Source organism: Bos indicus, chromosome 8 (assembly GCF_029378745.1).
Source record: "Bos indicus isolate NIAB-ARS_2022 breed Sahiwal x Tharparkar chromosome 8, NIAB-ARS_B.indTharparkar_mat_pri_1.0, whole genome shotgun sequence".
Lineage (NCBI taxonomy): Eukaryota > Metazoa > Chordata > Mammalia > Artiodactyla > Bovidae > Bos > Bos indicus.
This window is the reverse complement of record NC_091767.1, coordinates 202,997-221,245: the sequence shown is the minus strand read 5'-3', so window position 1 is coordinate 221,245 and position 18,249 is coordinate 202,997. Positions and strand designations below refer to the sequence as shown.

Below are 18,249 nucleotides of genomic sequence, written 5' to 3'. Positions count from 1 at the left end.
TTGCCTTAAGTCAACTGCCTTTTGGGGGAAAATGTGAAGCATAAACTTTTAAAGGGAGAAAAATCAGAAGACAGAAAAGATTACTTTGGTCATTATTTGTGGCCTACCTTGAAGTCCACAGTGGTGTGTTTTTGTTTTTAGTGGGGACTGTGTGTGTCGGGGGCAGGTGGGGGTGGTTTCAACACGTAGGATCTCACTTCCCCAACCAGGGACTGAACCTACATCATCTGCATTGGAAGCATGGAATCTTAACCACTGGACTGCAAGGAAAGTCCCTATAGTGGCCTACTGTAGATGGCTAAGCAAACTGAATGTGATCGATTAGACCCAGGGGTCATGGTTCTTCTGAAATAAATTTTACCTCTCTGAAATTTAATGAATATTATTAAAGATTTAATAAATTCTGTTTCTACTAATTCTTTTTGTGTAATTCTCATAATTTTCAAGGAAATTTTTCCCACAGTAAACATTTTATTTTAAAAAATTATTGGACTAGAGGTCTCCTGACTACTAATTATATGTCAGCACCTACATTTACAACTAGAAGTAAGTCAACACATTTTTTCCTCTTACAACGCTGTGCGCTTAGCTGCTCAGTCATGTCTGACTCTTTGTGACTCCACGGACTGTAGCCCACCAGGCTCCTCTGTCCATGGGGATTCTCTATGCACAAATACTGGAGTGGGTTTCCATGCCCTCCTCAGGGGATCTTCCCAACCCAGGAATTGAACCCAGGTCTCGTGCATAGTAGGTGGATTCTTACCAGCTGAGCTACCTGGGGTTTTTCCATAAAACACTTTAAGACAGATACCAATCTCTGATTTTCCGGCATTCCTTACTCACCTGCCTGAGATAGAGAAAAAAACTTGAATACTGTCCAGCTTCAGGAAGGTATGAAAGAAAAACAGTGATGCAGATTAGCAAAATGGTAGAGTCTTTTCCAACTTTCTTCAGTGACTAGAAATAAGCAGAAACAGAAACAGAAAAATAAAAAGCAAATAGATACTGATGTCACTGATATTCTGGGATATTAGCTTCACTGTTTTTTGATTTCTTAAGGTGGATAACAAAAGATGAATGGATTAAAAAAGGAAGTAAGCCTTAACATTAAATCTATTACCACCTCTCTAAGGACGTTACAAGTCCTAATTTCAGAGGTACATATTTCAAATATTACAGTCTTTTCTCTTTTTAAAAAAAAACATTTTTGCTCATCTTTGTTAACAATACTGGTTCACATACTGAAACAAACCCTGAACCTACTATGAACAGCCTCTGAAAAATAAAAAAAAACACACTGCTACAGAACCTTTTAAGAAAATCGCATCTCTTTTTACTCATAATACAACTCCTTTAAAGCCACAAACATTACAGGTTTTTCATTACACATAAATTTATTCTTTAAAATGTTAATAATAAATTTGCCCACACAATTGGCAGAAAAATAAATGTGCTCCAGGCATGGGGTCAGTGACAAGATTCTCTGACTAGTAACAACTTTTTCAATATTATACCTTTGCCCAAAATCCTTACATCCTTTTCTACACAGGATGTCTGAATAGACCAAAAGGTGCACCAAAAGCGCATCTCTTGTCTCTCATGGTAACTACATACTTTCGTTCAGTCACTCAGTCATGTCCGACTCTTAAGAATTATCAATTTTATATATTCTTTGGTGTACCGTTCACCTCTGTCCCTTATTTTCAATTAAGTTTTTTCTATTTTTACTAGAGAAAAAAATAAACCAGCAACTGCTAGGATGCTAGAATCTGCAGAAATGCACTTTTATTTGCATGGTTTAGAAAGATATTCAGGAAAGTAAGTGTTTTCATGTTTTTATTTACCGCAAAAGGGTCTGCTTGTTTCCAAGAAATCCGGGCTCCCCAGGAGAGAGGTCTCATTTTCTCTGGCAAAGATTCTGGAACAGCCAATAAGATGAAGCAGATGTCTAGAAGAGCTACCACTGTGGCTACTAGCACAACAAGGCTGTCTCCATAACTGGCAGAAAGGTATGCTCCAATGGCTGGGCTGCTAACCAGACTGGCTGCAAAAGTGGCTGAGACCTATGGAGAAAGAACACTCTCACCCAGGGTTGCTTCTACAGCAGGTGCGCACTTACACTCCTGTTTCCAATTAGGGTCTAAAACCATCCTTCTCTAACTGTAAAAATACAAAAGGACTATATTGCACACAACTTTTAAGAATGAAAAGTAATTTTCTTTTAAGAATTTGCTCACAAGTTATTAATTAATTTAAATAACTTTCTAATCCTTGTAGCTTTCTAGAAGTTACTCTAGAAAGCTACACGAATTAAAAAATGATTTATTTAGAAATAAAAATTGTAAAACCTTCTCCACAAATAAACGATACATATTTTAATCTTCTGTAATTAGGGAACAGTGATACAGAGAGAAAGGAACAAAAAAAGTTTTTGCAGGGTTGATAACAAAATCTACAAATTACTCAGAAACTAGGCTTGATTTCATCTTCCAAAACTGTGCACTGTTTCACCATTTCCTTAGCACTAACTGGGGGTGGAAATCCCTGGAAGTCTTAGAAAAAGCTATATAACAACAACAACAAAAATCCAAAAAGATTTGTTGAGGGAGACCTCAAAAGCTTTTTAATTAGAGAAATCCTTGGGCTAGGAGTTTCTGTCATGCTGTCACCCCCAAGGTCCTAATACCAAAGATCACTGAGTCAACTGATCACACTTACAACTTGAATCCATGTGAAGCTTCTTCACACTGCTTCCCTATAAGCATGTAGAAGGTTCTCTTTATTTTGAAATGTAGTCTGAATGTTCAGAAGCTTAAGTGGACAGCCTCCAAATTACAACCAGACTGAGTGTGAAAAGCACATTTATAAGCCAGTCACCTAAACTTCTAATGGGTTTTAAAAGGAACTACAGAAATCATTAACTATGACTGAAATTATGACTCCTGGGTAACCGATGATATTCTTCCTTTATCCATAACCCCCAAGTGACTGTAAAAATACAATGTATTGGAAATCAGTATTATAACAAAATTATAAAAGCCAAAAGTTAAAAAATTTCTGGGGGAAAAAAAGGAAGTACATAGAATTCCAATTTGAGGAACAGGAATTCTCTGGTTCAATAAATATTGAGTATTTATATGTGCTAGAAAAATAAGAAAACAGAGCTCCTGCCCTTAATTACATAGCATTCCAAGTGTAAAGAACTAAAGATCATGGAGCATACAAATATCTCATTATTTGTCAAAGGACATTTTTAATTCTATCATCATAATTCTATTCTGTATCTGTAAGGTAGCTTGCAAGCTTTTTTTCCTTTTTCTTTTTTCAGGTTTGTCATCTCAACATCTAACACACAGAGTTAAACGTAAAGGTTAGTCATTGGCCAAACCCTGAGTCCTATGGTTCAGTCCAGGTAGCCTTATGGCCTGGAGGGCATACTTCAGCAGGGAGCTCCTCTAACTAACTTCTCTCAACATACCTATGACCAGGCATTATTATAACTGGCATTTTACAGATGAAGAACTGAGCTAGAGATAGGGAAACTAAGTCATGATCATTTTGGTTCCAGAACTCTCTCTCTGAAATCCTTCCTTAAATACTACTGCTTAGCACAACAGCTTTGTGAGGGATTTTTCTGATGAAGGCAAAAGAACAAAAATCTAATAAAACTGAAGAGGAATGAGTGTTTCCTGCAATGTTGAGAAAAGCTTCACAAGTGTTATAAATGAGGCTTCTGGCACCCTTCAACTCCACTGACCACCCTTCAAAAGCCCACCTTGAACATCCTGCCTTCTTTGAAGCTTTCCTATCTGTTTCTCCCTCTGTCCTCCTCCACAGCACTCAGGAGATGTCTCTGTTTTAGGACATGACGTGAGAAACATTCAGGGGAGGTGGGGAGAAGGAAGGAAGGAGAAGCAAGTAGTAGCTAGAGGGCAAGTGGCTTGGAGAAGTTTTTAAACTACTGATGTCTAAAGTCAACAAACCAAAAATGACTGTTGTGTTTTGTGGAACAACAGTAATTGGCATATATGTCCATCACTGAGCCATACAATTATTCACTCAGTCAACACTGAATGACTGCTTACTGTCTTCCAGGAAGTGGAATTTAACAGAAAGAATAAGACTCAGGAGAGAAGTAACCTGAGTTTCTGGCATTCAGTCCCTCTCCAACCATTAAACAATCCAGTCAGGTTACCTTTCTTCTTCCATCTTCTTACTATACACATTTCAAACAGAGAGACTTAAAAGAAGAACAAAATGTACACTAAAGGGGAGCAAAATAAGCTACCCCAAAATGTGCCACTTTGGCATGTGGATTGTTTCAGTTCAGTTCAGTTCAGTCGCTCAGTTGTGTCCGACTCTTTGCGATCCCATGAATCACACCACACCAGGCCTCCCCTGTCCATCACCAACTCCCGGAGTTCACTCAGACTCACGTCCATTGAGTCAGTGATGTCATCCAACCATCTCATCCTCTGTCGTTCCCTTCTCCTCCTGCCCCCAATCCCTCCCAGCATCAGAGTCTTTTCCAATGAGTCAACTCCTGGCACGAGGTGGCCAAAGTACTGGAGTTTCAGCTTTAGCATCATTCTTTCCAAAAAAATCCCAGGGCTGATCTTCAGAATGGACTGCTTGGATCTCCTTGCAGTCCAAGGGACTCTCAAGAGTCTTCTCCAACACCACAGTTCAAAAGCATTAATTCTTCGGCACTCAGCCTTCTTCACAGTCCAGCTCTCACATCCATACATGACCACAGGAAAAACCATAGCCTTGACTAGATGAACCTTTGTTGGCAAAGTAATGTCTCTGCTTTTGAATATGCTATCTAGGTTGGTTATAACTTTCCTTCCAAGGAGTAAGCGTCTTTTAATTTCATGGCTGCAGTCACCATCTGCAGTGATTTTGGAGCCCAGAAAGATAAAATCTGACACTGTTTCCACTGTTTCCCCATCTATTTCCCATGAAGTGATGGGACCGGATGCCATGATCTTTGTTTTCTGAATGTTGAGCTTTAAGCCAACTTTTTCACTCTCCACTTTCACTTTCATCAAGAGGCTTTTTATTTCCTCTTCACTTTCTGCCATAAGGGTGGTATCATCTGCATATCTGAGGTTATTGATATTTCTCCCAGCAATCTTGATTCCAGCTTGTGCATCTTCCAGCCCAGCGTTTCTCATGATGTACTCTGCATAGAAATTAAATAAGCAGGGTGACAATATACAGCCTTGACATACCCCTTTTCCTATCTGGAACCAGTCTGTTGTTCCATGTCCAGTTCTAACTGTTGCTTCCTGACCTGCATACAGATTTCTCAAGAGGCAGATGAGGTGGTCTGGTATTCCCATCTCTTTCAGAATTTTCCACAGTTTATTGTGATCCACACAGTCAAAGGCTTTGGCATAGTCAATAAAGCAGAAATAGATGTTTTTCTGGAACTCTCTTGCTTTTTCCATGATCCAGCAGATGTTGGCAATTTGATCTCTGGTTCCTCTGCCTTTCTAAAACCAGCTTCAACATCAGGAAGTTCACGGTTCACGTATTGCTGAAGCCTGGCTTGGAGAATTTTGAGCATTACTTTACTAGCATGTGAGATGAGTGCAATTGTGTGGTAGTTTGAGCATTCTTTGGCATTGCCTTTCTTTGGGACTGGAATGAAAACTGACCTTTTCCAGTCCTGTGGCCACTGCTGAGTTTTCAAGCAGAAGGCAATTATGACCCAGGAGACTCAGGCAAAGCTTTTTACCTTTCCCAGAATAGCCCACTGCAGTCCATAGGGTCTAAGAGTCAGACAGGACTGAGGGACTAAACTTAGCTGATAAAAACCTAAAAGAGCTTAGAAAGGAGAAATACTGGTAAATACTAAAGTTAACCTATACCAAGAAATACTGGTAAATACTAAAGTTAACTTTTTACATTAGATACTAAATACTAAAGATAACCTTTTGTATTAGAAAGATATTAATAATACTATGATAAAGATACTAAGTACTAAAGATAACTTTTTATATTAGAAAGACTTACCTACATGTAATGGCAAACATTTGATTTGCTCTCCTCATCTTCCTGTGAATTATTTTCCTCCCCTTTGAAGTCCCAGACCCCTATAGTCTTTCTCCTTAGCTCAGGATGGTATATAAGCCTCACCTGCTGACAGTCCTTGAGCCTCTCACATCTTTGTAAGACTCCCACACACATGAAATTAAATTTGTTTTTCTCCTATTAATCTGTCTGTGGTTTTAGTTGTTAAGTCGTGTCTCACTCTTGCAACCCCATGGACTGTGTAGCCCACCAGGCTCCTCAGATTTCTCCAGGTAATAATACTGGAATGGGTTGCCATTTTCTTCTCCAGGTTCTCTCCAACTTTATGTCAATTTAATTATTTTGCTCACTCTTCCCTTGTGGCTCAGCTGGTAAAGAATTCACCTGCAATGCGGGAGAACTGGGTTTGATCCCTGGGTTGGGAGGATCCCCTGGAGAAGGGAAAGGTTATCCCACTCCAGTACTCTGGCCTGGAGAATTCAATGGACTGTATAGTCCATGGTGTCACAAAGACTTGGACACAACTGAGTGACTTTCACTCCCTTAACTCAAAGAACCTAAAAGGGAAGAAGGGAAAACTTTCCCTGTTCATACCCACATACCCCAAGAGGTTCACACATTGAACACATGCCCACAAATGCTCACCTGTCATTTTCCCCCCTTGAACCACTTAAGTATTTCTCAGAGTTGTGACATTCTGACCTAAATGGCTTCAGACTGCCATCTTTTATAGGTCTTTCTTCTCCTACATAATCACAATGCCAGTATCTTGCCCAAGAAAATTAGAAGTGACTTTCTAATATTCAATTATGCCAAAAAGTTCTCCTATAACTTTTGTTATTGACTCAAAAATTATTTACTGAATGAATGTAGTCCTTTTTCTGTAGTGCTACATTCAAATAAGTGTCTTAGTCACATAACCTGTAATACAGTGACAATGAATCAACATAACTGAGGTTCAGTCACCTCTCCAATTCTAATTAGGTGCACAGAGATCTATGATTGCAGCAACTGTTTACTGTTTATGGTTCCTTAAGAGATCAGCTAACAAGAAACAAATCAGACCACATTTAGAAAAACTTTGCAAGTGACAACTCACATATCCTGCCAATCTTCCAACACTAAAACCAAAGGATAAATCCGTAGCAATTTCTATCTTGCTATTTTTAGTTTCTCACAAGTCTCCTTTTTTATTTCAACTGTTTTGGATTTTCTTTACGTAATTAACACTATTTTAATAAAAGCTCACTTTCTAGTAAATTTTTAGTAGAATGTTTATTATTTCTCTGGTTAAAAAACATAATCTATTATCTTACCCATCCATAAGCAGTACTTCGCTCATGCTCCTGAGTGACATCAGCTACATAGGCAAATATCACAGAGAACGTGACTGAGAAGACTCCAGATATGGAAATCATTGCAAAATACCACCTATAAAAAGATTATTTAAAAAAAAAAAAGATTATTTTAAGCATTCATGAGAGAAGTAGTGTATATACACTTTTATAATCAAATCAAAGATATCATGTAAAGGTTATAAACCAAAATATAAATTGTAAAAATACCTGTATATTTAAAGATATAAAGGACAACTAATAAAATTATAATCAAGATGGAGAGGAAGTAGAAACATACCAATACTGTCATTGCTCAAGGGGTGTCAGTACATGCAGTTTAAAAAAAGTGAAAAAGTAGGAGTATGCAGTAAAGTTAGTTTTAATGATAGCCAGAACATAAATGAAAACTTTCTAAATTTCTGAGTTTTAGCTGAGAAAAATACATATACACAAAAGCAGGAAGAATTTTAAAAATTAATATAAGACAAAAAAATTTCTACCATATAAAATATATGCTTAACAAAAATCTAGTTAAAATATTAGCCAACAGAATCTCATAGAACAAAAAGTAGTGTTTTAATTCTAGGATGTAATGATGTTTCAATATTAGAAATCTATTAATATAATTAATCATGTAATAGATTTAAGGAGAAAATTCAAATCATCTCCACTGATACTAATGGCATCAAAACTTGATATTCCCTTGATTTTAAAAAAGAAAATCTCTAAACAAAATAGGAACTAGTATTTTTCAACCCAAAAGCTAGTTTGATACTCAAGGATAAAACATAAAATTTCCTTCATATACATAAGGAAGATAGGTCCATAATCATTACTTTTATTTAATAATAATAAAAGATTTTTATTTTATGCATTAGTCAATACAAGCAATAGAAGCAGCTGCATGACAACTGGAAGAGAAGAGGTAAAATCATTTTAAGATTCTAAATAAAAAAACTGTAAGATATTGAGAGGACATTGAAAAAACAAAAAACCTAATGCATCAGAAAAGCAGGACTTGTTCTTGAACAGAAAGAATCAATACCAAAAAATATTTTTAAAAAATCTATCTGGTAGGAACCAAAATGATTCCTTATAGGTACCCAACACATTTAGAACATGACAAATATTGACATAAAATTCCTATCAGATAACCAAATGAGAGTACTCACATTTAGTATCCCCCAAATCTATCAGTTGCATTTAAACCCTAAATGAACAAAACACAAAAGACCCTTCCATTCTAAACTGTGTTATTCACATAGGAACAGCATCTCAGCAACAGGAATTCTGACCAAAATATCATTCTTTGGGCTCCAGAAAAACTAAGTTACAGCTCAGGTACAAATTTCAACACATTTTTATTAACTAAATGACTTTGGTTATTACATGCTAATTATTCTCTCCCTATTTATCATGAAAAAATAAGATCAAATTAAAATTCACATTATGATTTAGAATAGGCTGCTGGACATAATACAGTACACACTAAAGTGACTCCTGCCCCCCTTTAAAAAATTAATTTATTTTTGTCTGCACTGGGTCTTTGTTGCTGGATGCAGGCTTTTACGAGTGGTGGTGGGTGGGCTTCTCATTGCGGTGGCTTATTGTGGGGCACCAGCTCTATGGCACGCAGGCTTCAATAGTTGTGGCACACTGGCCTACTTGCCCAGTGGCATGTGGAATCTTCCTGGGCCAGGGATCAAACTCGTGTCCCGTGCATTGGCAGACAGAATTCCAACTGGACCATCAGGAAAGTTGGACTCTTGACTTTTGATGTAAACTATCATCATGTCAGTGCCCTAGAACAGGGGTCCTCAACCCCCAGGCAGCAGACTGTGGCCTGTTAGGAAGTGGGCCATCCAATGAGCAAGAGAAGCTTCACCTGCTGTTCCCCATGGCTCCCCACTGCTTGCATTACAACCGGAAACACACAACCACCCCTCCTTGTCTGTGGAAAAATTGTCTTCCATGAAACTGGTCCCTGGTGCCAAAAACCTGGGGGATTGCTGCATGAGCTGACAAAAACAACACATCTGCAAAGTCAAATGAGCCACAACTGAGTGAGTACAGACTGCTTGCCCCCTCCCGGGACCCAATCATGTAACTTACCTCATGACAAAAACAACTGCCCTTAGAGACATCTTTTATTTTATTTGCTCACCTAAGTAACTATCTTAGACTTAATTTCATGTCCTCATTTATAAAATGGGCATGATGGCAACTGCCTACTTGTTTTCAGTATTAGCAAAGAGTTCAAATGATAATACAGGTACAACTGCTCTGCAAAGGTTGAAAAGTGCACTGTAGATGTATTGTCCATATGTGACCCCAAACAGACAGTCGTGACGGAGGGCCTAGTCACTCACCATGGACTGATTCTCATCAGTGGAATTGGGAAGCAGGTGAAGAAGACAGTGCCAAGAAGAAAAGGCTTCCTTCCCCACACATCAGACAGTGCACCTATGAGTGGGGCACTCAAAAAAGAGAGCAGACCCTGGAGAAGAAAGCAGAAGCAAGGGTCAAATTTATAATGTGATTCCCCCAATTACTTATAATTTTCATTTTCTAAATGAATTTCTAAATGCTCTAATTCATTTTAGTGGCTCTGAAACAGAATAATTTGTAACATTAAATAAAACCTGTTTTTTTTTTTTTTTTTTTTAATTCTAACAAAATTTGTAAGCATGCTATTTGAGAGGGAAGAAAAGGATAAAAGCTTGTTTTCTGGGTGAAACTGGAAAAGTGAGGTGATATGAAATATATATACTCACAGCTGGCCCTTAATGTGAACACACAACAAAGGTATGGGAAGAAGCCAGACACTTAATTCATTTTATAAATACATACAGCATATCTATTACGTGCAAAGCTCTGAATTAAGTGGTGAAATGAAGATACTCAGATGAATACATACCTTCTGCTCTCAAAGGGCTTGTAAGCTAATAAGAATAAACAGGATGAATGTGCATATACTAAATGTCCATAAAAGAAGTAGATTCTATTTGTCTGATGAATTTAGGATAGAGATAATGAAAAGTTGCACAAGAGTTGAGGCTAAAGGGAGGCAAGAGCACCATCACACATAAGCAAAGAAAGTAAAAAAAAAAAACACTCACATTTATCACTTCCTCATTATTTGCTAGTCACTCTGCTGGCTGACCACTTCCATATCAATTTCTTTTTTCATGTCAGGGCCCTTTGAGGTGGCCACAGGCCTGCCTCTCAGACTCTGTTGGTGCCACTGTCCTCCTTTAGATGCTCTGCCTATATGCATGGCCACCACCACCTACTTTATAAACAGCTTTCCAATCTCTCTTCTGAGTTCTGTGTCTACAGTCAAATGGACTTTCCTACTTGGACATTTAACATGAACACTGTTCCCTATAAATCTGACCAAACACCCACACTTCCCATCTTGGCTAAGAAGCTGTCCAAAGCTTCCCCATCATTCCTTCATTCCCCATGGTGATTTTCCAGACCATTCTCTTATAATGACTTCTCTTGGTCTATCCCCCGCTGTGATGCATTTCAACATTTCTTGCCTGGATTTAAACAAAATAATCTTCTAACTGTTCCCTGCCCCTGGTTCTACTTCCTTTCAATCTGTCCTCCACATAACCCCAAGAGAAACCTTGATGAGCTGCAGACTTCAGTTCTTTGATCCCTTGTTTAAAATCTCAACTGTGCAGAATTGAAATCAAGTGTCTGAACTCTGCTTTTAAATACTAAAATTAAAAATGAGTGGTGGAAAACCAAGATAGATAAGACCGGGGAGATGCTGATGGTGATGAGTACGTGGGTAAGTTTATTATCTTATTCTCTCCTTTTGTATATCTGAATTTTCATAGTACATTAAAAAAAAAATCTTCAGCACAGCCTACAGATAGAACCCTCCAAAATCTAGTACCTAGCATGCATCCTATGCTTTGGCTATATGCAATATTTCTTAGTTTTCTCAACATACTACATTCCTTTGTGCAAACGGGCATTTGCAAAGCCCTTGTGCTTGTAGGCATTTTCCACACTTGGACCTGGTAAACTACTAGTCATTCTTTTCAACTCTGGGCCAGGAGTACCTCTTCCTCTATTTTCTTAGCTACTCAAATAGAATTAATCACATTGGTTTCTGAGGGGTACAAAACAAATAACTCCTATCCCCACCCTGGCACATATCTCTTCTATTATAATTATAATACTCTATTACAAATTACTTGTTATTTGTCTATCTTCTTTATTAGATTAGAAATTGAGATTAAGGTCAGAGAAACGATTTTCTTTCATCTCTGTACCCTTGGTACCTACCATACAGTCTGGTGATAAAGGCTTGCAAAGAGGTTTGGTAAGCTGAAGAGAACTTTTATGAGGCAATCAACTCATGTTTCTAAGGCTGAGAAGAGAAAGAACAGGATTCTAATCCCCTATCAGCCACTAGTAAACCCAGAGACAATGGACCAGGAGATGGGTAAACTGAAGCAAGGGGAGGTAAGACTAAGACTAAGTGGAGGGGAGGTAAGCTTAGGAGAAAAGCACTGGACTCCTCTGACTCCTCTGAAATAAAATATTAATCTATGCCTATCCTTGGAAGAAAAGCTATGACAAAACTAGACAGCATATTAAAAAGCAGAGACATTACTTTGCCAACAAAGGTCCTTACAGTCAAAGCTATGGTTTTTCCAGTAGTCATGTATGGATGTGAGAGTTGAAGAACTGTGAAGAAGGCTGAGCGCTGAAGAACTGATGCTTTTGAACCGTGGTGTTGGAGAAGACTCTTGAGAGTCCCTTGGACTGCAAGGAGATCAAACCAATCAATCCTAAAGGAAATCAATCCTGAATATTCAATGGAGGAACTGATGCTGAAGCTGAAGCTCCAATACTTTGGCCACCTGATGGGAAGAGCTGACTCATTAGAAAAGACCCTGATGCTGGGAAAGATTGAAGGTGGGAGGAGAAGGGGATGGCAGAGGACTAGACAGTTGGATGATACCACTGACTCAATGTGCCGGGAGCCAGCGTGAGGAACTCCGCCCGTGGCAAAGGTCATGAGGAAGGAGGCTCGGCATACACAAAGGCGGGATCGAGCCTCAGGAGTTCCCCTGGAAATTCTCGAGCATCTACCCCCAAAACCAGAGTCTGCCTACTTTACTGCTTTGTGCTCTCACCTACATCTCTGACTTTACAGGGGGCTGTCCTCTACCACCTCTCTCTGAAAAAGAGTTAACTTACAGCTCCAGTTAATAAAGTTCCTGGGTGTGATAAGAGTGTTTCAACCTACAAACTCCTTTGGAAGTCCTCTAGCCTGCCTGAAGGTTCTTCTGGCCACATGTGATTGTTCACAGACTCCCAACCGTGAGAGGCATGAGATGTTCTAAACTGCCTAAATACAGATTACTTTGAGCAGTTAAAAGATTGATTAGAAATTGTATTGGTGAAGGGTTTTTCACTTGTTGGGCCAATGTTTGCTGCTAAGTTTCCATATCCCTTACCTACTGTGTCCCTGGCAGTGTATTGATTAATATAATTGGTGTATAGGAATGTAAGTAGTAGCTTTAATGTTTGTAAACTTGGACCCTTGAGTTAATTCTTTTTCTTGTTATAGCCCACCACACTTTTGCCCTATAGGAATGCAACTTTATCTAATGCTTTCGGAGGGTGGTGCCTGACTTTAGAATAATCACCTTTAGAGAAAAATGTTTTCTGAAAAAAGGATCTTAAAATGTTGACAGCCTCCGGGCCAGAAGATGATGTAAATCACCTAAACTTTTGCATATGATAAGTTTGCAGGAAGAAAGCCTGGCTTACTGCTGACCCTACTTCCCCATTATCCTCTATGCACAACTTAAGGTATAAAAACTACTTTGGAAAATAAAGTGCGGGGCCTTGTTCACCGAAACTTGGTCTCCCCATGTCGTTCTCTCTCACTTTTCGGCTGAATTTCCATCTTGAGCGTGGAGGCTCGACAAGCCTACTAATTATGCCTGGGCTTCTAAGATCTGGCCAGGGAGGCCTTAGTGTCTCCTCTTCTTCAGGAGAACGGGAGGATGCCTGCGGCCTACGTAGGTGACGTAAATTCCTTATTTTGGAATTTTATTAGCTTTCCACGTAAACCAAGTATTCAGCCTCTTTTCTCCACTGAATTTCCTCACTGAGCTATCCTTATTTAACCACTCTTTATATCCTTAATTAACGTTTAATTAAGCAATTGTTTCCTGATCCTCGCCAACGCCGTCCCCACTTCGAATTCCCTGGATCCACCGGGGCTGGACCCCGGCTGGACATGAGTTTGAGAAAGCTCAGGGAGATGCTGATGGACAGGGAAGCCTGGAATGCTGCAGTCCATGGGATTGCAAAGAGTTGGACAAGACTGAGGGACTGAACAACAAGGCATCAAACCCTGCAATTTATAAGACACATTGGATTTCCAGCATTTGGTCTGTTTTTGCATCAAAAGAGTTAAACGATCTTTTTAAGAGCCAAACAACTGCAGAAGCAGGGCTGAAATTCACGACCTGCAACATCAGTTTTATAAATTTAGAAAAGAAAATCTTTTACATTGCTTTAAAATTTTCTAAAAATATCAAATACCCGAGGTCTTGGGTAGTATAGAACTGGTCAAGAAAAACATGGAAATAAATTTAAGAGGACAAAAGAACAGAAATAAGAAGCACCATAAAAACAGTAACAAAATCTGAACACAAAGAACCCTGGAAAATTTTTTGGACAGTTCTGATTTTAGATTTCATACAATAAAATACAGAATGCATGTCATTAAAACAAAGGACATGAGAAGGCCAAGAATTAAAGTTTTATTTAAAATGATGCAGTTTCTAAAAAAAAAAAAAAAAAGATACTATTATCTAGATTCTGGATTTCAATTGTAATTTAATCTATTCATTAAGTAAATATTATTTTAAAATAATGCTCAGTGACAATTGTTGTTCAGTTGCTCAGTTGTGTCTGACTCTTTGTGACCCCATGGACTGCAGCCCACCAGGCTCCCCTGTTTTACATCATCTCCCAGAGTTTGCTCAAACTCATGTTCATTGAAAAGATGATGCCATTCAACTATCTTATCCTGCCACCCCCTTCTCCTCCTGACCTCAATCTTTCAATTATTAAATCATTAAAAGATCACTCAGTTCAGTTCAGTCACTCAGTCGTGTCTGACTCTTTGTGACCCCATGAATCGCAGCACACCAGGCCTCCCTGTCCATCACCAACTCCCGGAGTTCACCCAGACTCATGTCTATCGAGTCAGTGATGCCATCCAGCCATCTCATCATCTGTCGTCCCCTTTTCCTCCTGCCCCAAATCCCTCCCAGGATCAGAGTCTTTTCCAATGAGTCAACTCTTCGCATGAGGTGGCCAAAGTACTGGAGTTTCAGCTTTAGCATCATTCCTTCCAAAGAACACCCAGGGCTGATCTCCTTTAGAATGGACTGGTAGGATCTCCTTGCAGTCCAAAGGACTCTCAAGAGTCTTCTCCAACACCACAGTTCAAAAGCATCAATTCTTCGGCGCTCAGCTTTCTTCACAGTCCAACTCTCACATCTATACATGACCACAGGAAAAACCATAGCCTTGACTAGATGGACCTTTGTTGGCAAAGTAATGTCTCTGCTTTTGAATATGCTACCTAGGCTAGTCATAACTTTCCTTCCAAGGAGTAAGCGTCTTTTAATTTCATGGCTGCAGTCACCACCTGCAGTGATTTTGGAGCCCCCAAAAATAAAGTCTGACACTGTTTCCACTGTTTCCTTATCTATTTGCCATGAAGTGATGGGACCAGATGCCATGATCTTCGTTTTCTGAATGTTGAGCTTTAAGCCAACTTTTTCACTTTCCTCTTTCACTTTCATCAAGAGGCTTTTGAGTTCCTCTTCACTTTCTGCCATAAGGGTGGTGTCATCTTAAATAATTATTTTTTAAAAATAATTCTCAGTGACAACAGATACTCAAAATAGCCTCTGGGAGAACCTACATTTATTATGATGCTGAAATACAATCTAATAAAATACTTGCCTCTTGGGAAAACTTGTATTTCTCAAAAATCAAAGACTTTCTTCTGTTTCAGAATTACTTCTTCACCACCCAATCTAGTCCTAGATCTTATCATGCCACATTATTAGAATAGTAGATTGAGAAGGATATCTGTACCTTGATTAGGCAAGTACTGCAGCAGTCCTAAAGAGGAAAAGCACGATTTGCAAATGAGAAAATATTTAAAGACTAAAACCAGACTGGGACTTCCCTGGTGGTCCAGTGGTTAAGATGCCACACTCCAAATGCAGGGGGCACAGGTTTGATCCCTGGTCTGGGAACTAAGATACCACATGCCACAAAGCATGGGCAAACAACAACAACAACAACAACAACAACACCACCACCAGAGTGACATCAAAATCTTAGCCTTTAGCATAAATATAGTTGGCTTTCATTATCTCATTATCTACACTGGTTATGTTCTGTAAGTTTTCCAGGAACACCAAATTAAGAGAATCTGGAACTGCTGTTGTAGAGGAAACACAAGCTTGTATTCCTACCATTCTCTGGTCACATATTTTAATTAACTGATCAATATATAACCTTGGTTTATGTATATTTCTCTTTAAAGATGACTTATTTAATACGTAGACTGCTGATTTATTAACACTGATGTCTCAGCCATCAGCACTATGATTCATGTCTCAATGAGGCTTATCTAACACAGTATTTTCTCCATAATGTATATCAACACCCCCCTACACTTAGAAACACTTAACAACACTTTGGCACTACACTTGAGGTCATTTTAAACAGAGAAATTGTCAACAAAAGGAACAAAAATGCAAGATGCATAGTGCAAAATGGACATGCTCACAGTATGAGACCTGAAACAAAAAGTGTCCTTTGTCCAATCTCAGCTGGAAACATGCAGCTGGGCAACTCAGACTCCCTCCTCATGCCACACATGCATGAACATGAAAGCACTGTACTGACTCAGAGGTTGCAGAGTAGGCAGGTTTTGCACATATGAAATCTGGAAGTAACAAGGGCTGAATGTACTAAGCCATGCTATCAGGGTCCAGTGACTACTGGATAAAACATGGTGTGGAGGAGTCCAGTGTGGACCAAGAATTACTATGTCAGTTTTGTAAATTAGCTTCCCAGTCCAGTAGATTTTTAAGGTGGCATAATTAACTGGTCAGTAATGCTAACATGGCCTTCAGTTCACTTCAGTTGCTCAGATGTGTCTGACTCTTTGTGACCCTCTGGACTGCAGCACTCCAGGCTTCTGTGTCCATCACCAACTCCCACTGCTTGCTCAAACCACATCCACCAAGTCGGTGATGCCATCCAACCATTTCATCCTTTGTCATCCCCTTCTCCTGACTGCTGCCTTCAATCTTTCAGGGTCTTTTCCAGTGAGTCAGTTCTTTGCATCAGGTGGCCAAAGTATTGGAATTTCAGCTTCAGCATCAGTCCTTCCAATGAATATTCAGGACTGATTTCCTTTAGGACTGACTGGTTTGATCTTCTTGCAGTCCAAGGGACTCTCAAGAGTCTTCTCCAACACCACAGTTCAAAAGCATCAGTTATTCAGAACTCAGCTTTCTTTATAGTCCAACTCTCACATCCATACATAATTACTGGAAAAACCATAGCTTTGACTAGATGGACCTTTGTTGGCAAAGTGATGTCTCTGCTTTTTAATATGCTGTCTAGGTTGGTCATAGCTTTTCTTCCAAGGACCAAGAATCTTTTAATTTCATGGCTGCATTCACCATCTGCAGCAATTTTGGAGCCCAAGAAAAGAAAGTCTCTCACTGTTTCCATTATTTCTCCATTTATTTGCCATGAAGTGATGGGACCAGATGCCATGATCTTAATTTTTTGAATGTTGAGCTTTAAGCCAGCTTTTTCACTCTCCTCTTTCATTTGCATCAAAGAGTCTTTAGTTCCTCTTCTCTTTCTGCCATAATGGTAGACATGGCCTTACAAGCTCTTATTTGACAAAATAGCAATTAAAGCTTATTGTTGAATTAAATGCAATTATTTAATAAACTTTTTAAAGCATACAAAGAATGGCAATTACAACTCGAAGCAAAAATACATAAATTTTATACTTTATACAGCTATCATAAAAGTATTAAGCATATGCTTTCCTTAACAAAAGCAGCTGACAAATATTTGACTAAATAAATGTGTCAATATCGTTAAAAAGTTTTAAAACTAAAACATTTTTTTGTTTTGTTTTCCTTCAAATATTTTAATTAACTCTGCAACACAGTATGAGAGAAAAATGGTACCCATGAAAAATAAGATATAGTCATTTAACTGCTTCTGAAAACTTTAATTTTTCAATGAAAAAGTTCACATCTTATGACATCCTTTGTAAGCCACAAGGATGTACAACATACAGACATAGATTACCCCAAAATTATATTCATTCACTTTGATTTTTCATACAGTATTTTACTAATAATGATTTTCATCTCTTTCATTTTTTAAAAGAGATCAAAGAGAAATTTTCACACTGATGGGACTTTTTATTTATATAACTGACAAATGCAAATTTTTCACATAAAAGATAGTACTAAAACAAGGATCACCTTTCAGACCTAGGACACATTATACCCTACACAATACACAGCTTTTCTTCCCAGGAAGCACAACAATCAGTTTTATAGGACAAATGACAAACATGACAGACTAAAGTCCAGGAAAGGTGATTTGAAAAGCACGAGGAAGGTCTAAGAACAGCTAGTAATCCTGAAACTTCTGGGAGAGACCAATGTGGGCAAGAGGGCTGAAATGCTTTCTTTTGATTGAGGGAGAAAAGGAGATGGATATAGGGAAAATTCACTGAAACAAAATTTTAATTAAAATATAA

The 18,249-nt window shown here is 38.6% G+C and overlaps 1 protein-coding gene across 4 annotated transcripts in view; it reads right to left on the bottom strand.

Moving 5' to 3' along the window:
* The window catches only part of MFSD14B (major facilitator superfamily domain containing 14B), a 118,091-nt gene that overhangs the window by 17,247 nt on the left and 82,595 nt on the right, over positions 1 to 18,249 (bottom strand). For 3 of the 4 annotated variants that reach the window (XM_070794337.1, XM_070794338.1, XM_070794339.1), the window contains 4 exons: positions 9,746 to 9,873; positions 7,356 to 7,470; positions 1,845 to 2,063; positions 844 to 957 (listed from right to left, as the gene is read on the bottom strand). In XM_070794337.1, the coding sequence (XP_070650438.1) occupies positions 844 to 957; positions 1,845 to 2,063; positions 7,356 to 7,470; positions 9,746 to 9,873 (576 nt within the window). The remainder of the gene's footprint in view (positions 1 to 843; positions 958 to 1,844; positions 2,064 to 7,355; positions 7,471 to 9,745; positions 9,874 to 18,249) is intronic. The other variant, XM_070794340.1, reaches the window with a different exon arrangement.